Source organism: Cyberlindnera jadinii, assembly GCF_001661405.1.
Source record: "Cyberlindnera jadinii NRRL Y-1542 unplaced genomic scaffold CYBJAscaffold_21, whole genome shotgun sequence".
NCBI classification, from domain to species: Eukaryota; Fungi; Ascomycota; class Saccharomycetes; order Phaffomycetales; family Wickerhamomycetaceae; genus Williopsis; species Williopsis jadinii.
In genome coordinates, this window is record NW_017963672.1 from 105,463 (window position 1) to 108,772 (window position 3,310).

A 3,310-nucleotide genomic window follows, 5' to 3' on the forward strand; every position below is an offset into this window, starting at 1 on the left:
CCAAGAGGTACTGTACTGAAGCGACAGATTCTAGACCGGCTTTGAGGTCCTTATCTGGTAATAGTGGTGTTCCAGGGTTCATATACAGTGCTCTTGTCGCGAGTCATAAGTTTATAGCTTATACTGAAACGAATAATCAACCAACAAACTGCAGTAAAGCACAGGGATGAGCTCGACATCTCTCTGGAGGCAAGTGCACGGGAGTAATAAGCCTTGTTGAAGTTAACTCAACAGAAACAGGTAATCGCTGATGGCACTGAAAACACAACTCTTCTAAAAGACTAAAAGGTCAAATAAGATCCACAATATTTCCTATCAATTGGACATACTTCTGCAAGTTCTGTTAACAGCTCACACATTCTAACCAACAGAGCGAGTGACAGCATTATCACCGGCATAGATGAAATAGATAAATCCCATCGGAAGGATTAGCAGAATGAATATGGATAGCATCAGCCATGGAACTTGTCCTTATTCCACCAAAGAAAAGACGTATATAGCGCATTTAAAGTAAACTAGCCATAATGACGCATAAAAGCTGCCTACTGCAACTACAACTGCAACAGATGATGCGTCTAGCAAGCTAATAGCAGAAGCAACCGAGTTACATACGAAGGAGTATCGTAGGAGTGCTGATTGACCGGCTGTTCCATGGCTGGAATAACCCATCTTTGGGAATGTAGTGACCACCAATCGCATAATAGCAAAGGCCGTTTACACACAATGTGTATGATTCGATTACACTTCGGAGCAAAGTCAAGGGCCAGGTCCAAAAAGAGACAATGTCACAGCAGATGAAGCTGAAGAGGCTGTTTCTAGAAGATGCTGTAAACTCATCAAAAGTATCAGAGTGAGCTCCAGTATACTTGTTCTGGATCCAGGTGATGGCATCCGAAGGCTCTGCAACTTTCAACTACTCGATGTGGCCAGCTTACACAGCATATACTTCTAAAATGTTCAACCTTGTCGCTTCAATCTGCTGATACAATGTCCAGATATAGGCATTCAATCAGCCCTGACGGACCAAGAGGCCGCTTCACCACCATTGAAAATATGCTGAATGTAAACTTACACCAAGGGGATGACAACTCCAGCAAGACACGCAATGTTTCACTGCTGATAATCCAACTTTTGTCATATTACTACTAAAACGTCTCGAAAACTAAACAACCATTTCATTCAACACAGCAACTAACTTCACGGGGTTTCCTTTGCCTCAGACTTACCAAATATCAGTTTTGCTATATGCCATAGCTCCCTTCTTGCTTCTACAAGCGGATAGACGATGACAAACCCAAACGAAGCAAATAACCAAATGTACATCACCACGCAGACAAACGTGAGGAACCCGACTGAGAAGATATAGTTTGTACAACTCAGAGGTATTGGGATGATGAAAATAAACACACTCAGGAGAACAATAGAGGCAATTGTGAATCTTTTGTACTGCGAGTCAAGCAGTTTAAAATCGAGTTCCTGTTCTTTAGGAAGTGCATCGTGATCATCAGATAAACTTGATTGAGGCTCTTGAAACGTGGTGATGCCCACCTCTTTCTTGGATTCGTATTCCAGTTCTTCAGCAGAGTTCTCCTCCTCTCCCAATGTGCTGTTTTGATGGATATGCTCGGACAGAATGGTTCTATTTCTTGTTAGATTGAAGTCAAAGTTTGCTGGTTTGATCAGACCAGAGACTATAGCAATGACACCTCCGAGAACAATCGCAGCAACGTTTCCAGCAAAAGCGACCCATCTTGTCGACAAAGTATCGACGTTGATCTCACCTTCGAGACCACGACATGTTACCAGCCACACAACCAATGCAAGGAACAAGCCACCAATAGACCCACCTACGGCTCCAACGGTGTTGAGGTCCTTCCACAAGAATGATAGGGCAATAGGGAAAACACCAGAAGCAGTTGACACACCGAGGAAGTTAAACAGCCAGCCCATAGAAATACCAATCTTGTGGAACACAGATGCCAATGCTGAGGCGTATACGAACCAAAGGAAGACTCCCACTCTTGCTGCATTGACGACCTGGCCTGGTCTAGCATCAGGCTTAATGTACTTCTTGTAAACATCATAAGAGATCAGAGTGGAAGAAGCAATGAGCTCACCAGAGAAAGATGAAGTAACAGAAAGGAAAACCATAAGTAGAATCAGCGTAGAGCCAGCCTTACCAAGGAGGTACTGGGCAGCTGCTACTGCAGCCAGTCCACCGTTGACGTCGGCCGTGGACAGCACAGGGAAGTCTGAGTAGACAGAGAGGGCTCTTGCAGCAAGACCAAGTGTTAGTCCCATGGTGAATGGGATGATGAACCAACAGCAGGCAGCAGTGAAGTAAGACGATGAAATAGATTTATCCCTAGAGGCAACAGCACGAGACCAGTATGCTTGGTCACAGTTCACGAGACCAAACCCGGTGATGACTGATTGCACGGCAAAGATGGCACCGTCTTTGGACTGGTAGGTGAGATACGAGCCCTGGTAGTTACCACTGATTGGTGATACTTCAGCAACCTTGGTCAGAAGCTCCACCATCTTACCTGGTGACCCAATTTTGGAAGAGTCACCAGCATAAACGACATAGGCGAAGATCATGATGAAGATGAGGAGGATGAACGTATGGATGGCATCTGCGATGAAAGTTGCTCTCAAGCCACCAAAGAACACATAGATTGCACACACGAATGAGATCAGCCAAATGGAGGCGTAGTAGTCGACTCCACTGACAGCAGAAACCACGGATGAGCCACCAAGGAGAATACAGGCAGAAACAACCGAGTTACATACAAAGGCACACCATAGGAACGCTAGGTGACCGGCTGTTCCATACCTGAAATAACCCATCTCCGGGAATGTCGTGACAAGGTTGGCATTTGCCTTGACCTTTGCAGCGATGATTGAAAACACACCAACCTGTGCAAGACCACCGATGGCGTAGTAGTAGGAGCCGTTGATGCCCAAATTGTAGGATTCGGTTGCACTTTGGAGCAAGGTCAAGGACCAGGTCCAAGAAGAGACAATTCCACAGCAGATTAAGCCGAAGGGGACGTTTCTCGAGGAGGCTGTGAACTCATCAACAGTATCAGAGTGAGTTCGAGTATACTTGTTCTGGATCCAGGTGATGACATTCATCAGCACTGCGAAGAACAGACCCAGGCCTATGATGACCGCATATCCAGCACCCTGTGGCAGATCAGCCTGTAGTGCCATTTCCCTTAGTGTTGGTTTCCTGAGCTGTTGGCTGCTCTTCTTCAAAAGCATCCATTCGAGAGGTATTTATATACATCAAAGATGGGCTATCATT

The 3,310-nt window shown here is 45.5% G+C and overlaps 1 protein-coding gene across 1 annotated transcript; it reads right to left on the reverse strand.

Moving 5' to 3' along the window:
* Positions 1-1,167: 1,167 nt before the first annotated feature.
* CYBJADRAFT_195367 (sodium:solute symporter family protein) lies at positions 1,168-3,216 on the reverse strand (the record flags this gene model as incomplete). Its single annotated transcript, XM_020217557.1, has 1 exon — positions 1,168-3,216. The coding sequence occupies one exon, from the start codon at positions 3,214-3,216 to the stop codon at positions 1,198-1,200; it is 2,019 nt and encodes a 672-aa protein (XP_020068110.1). The 3' UTR covers positions 1,168-1,197.
* Positions 3,217-3,310: the final 94 nt, after the last annotated feature.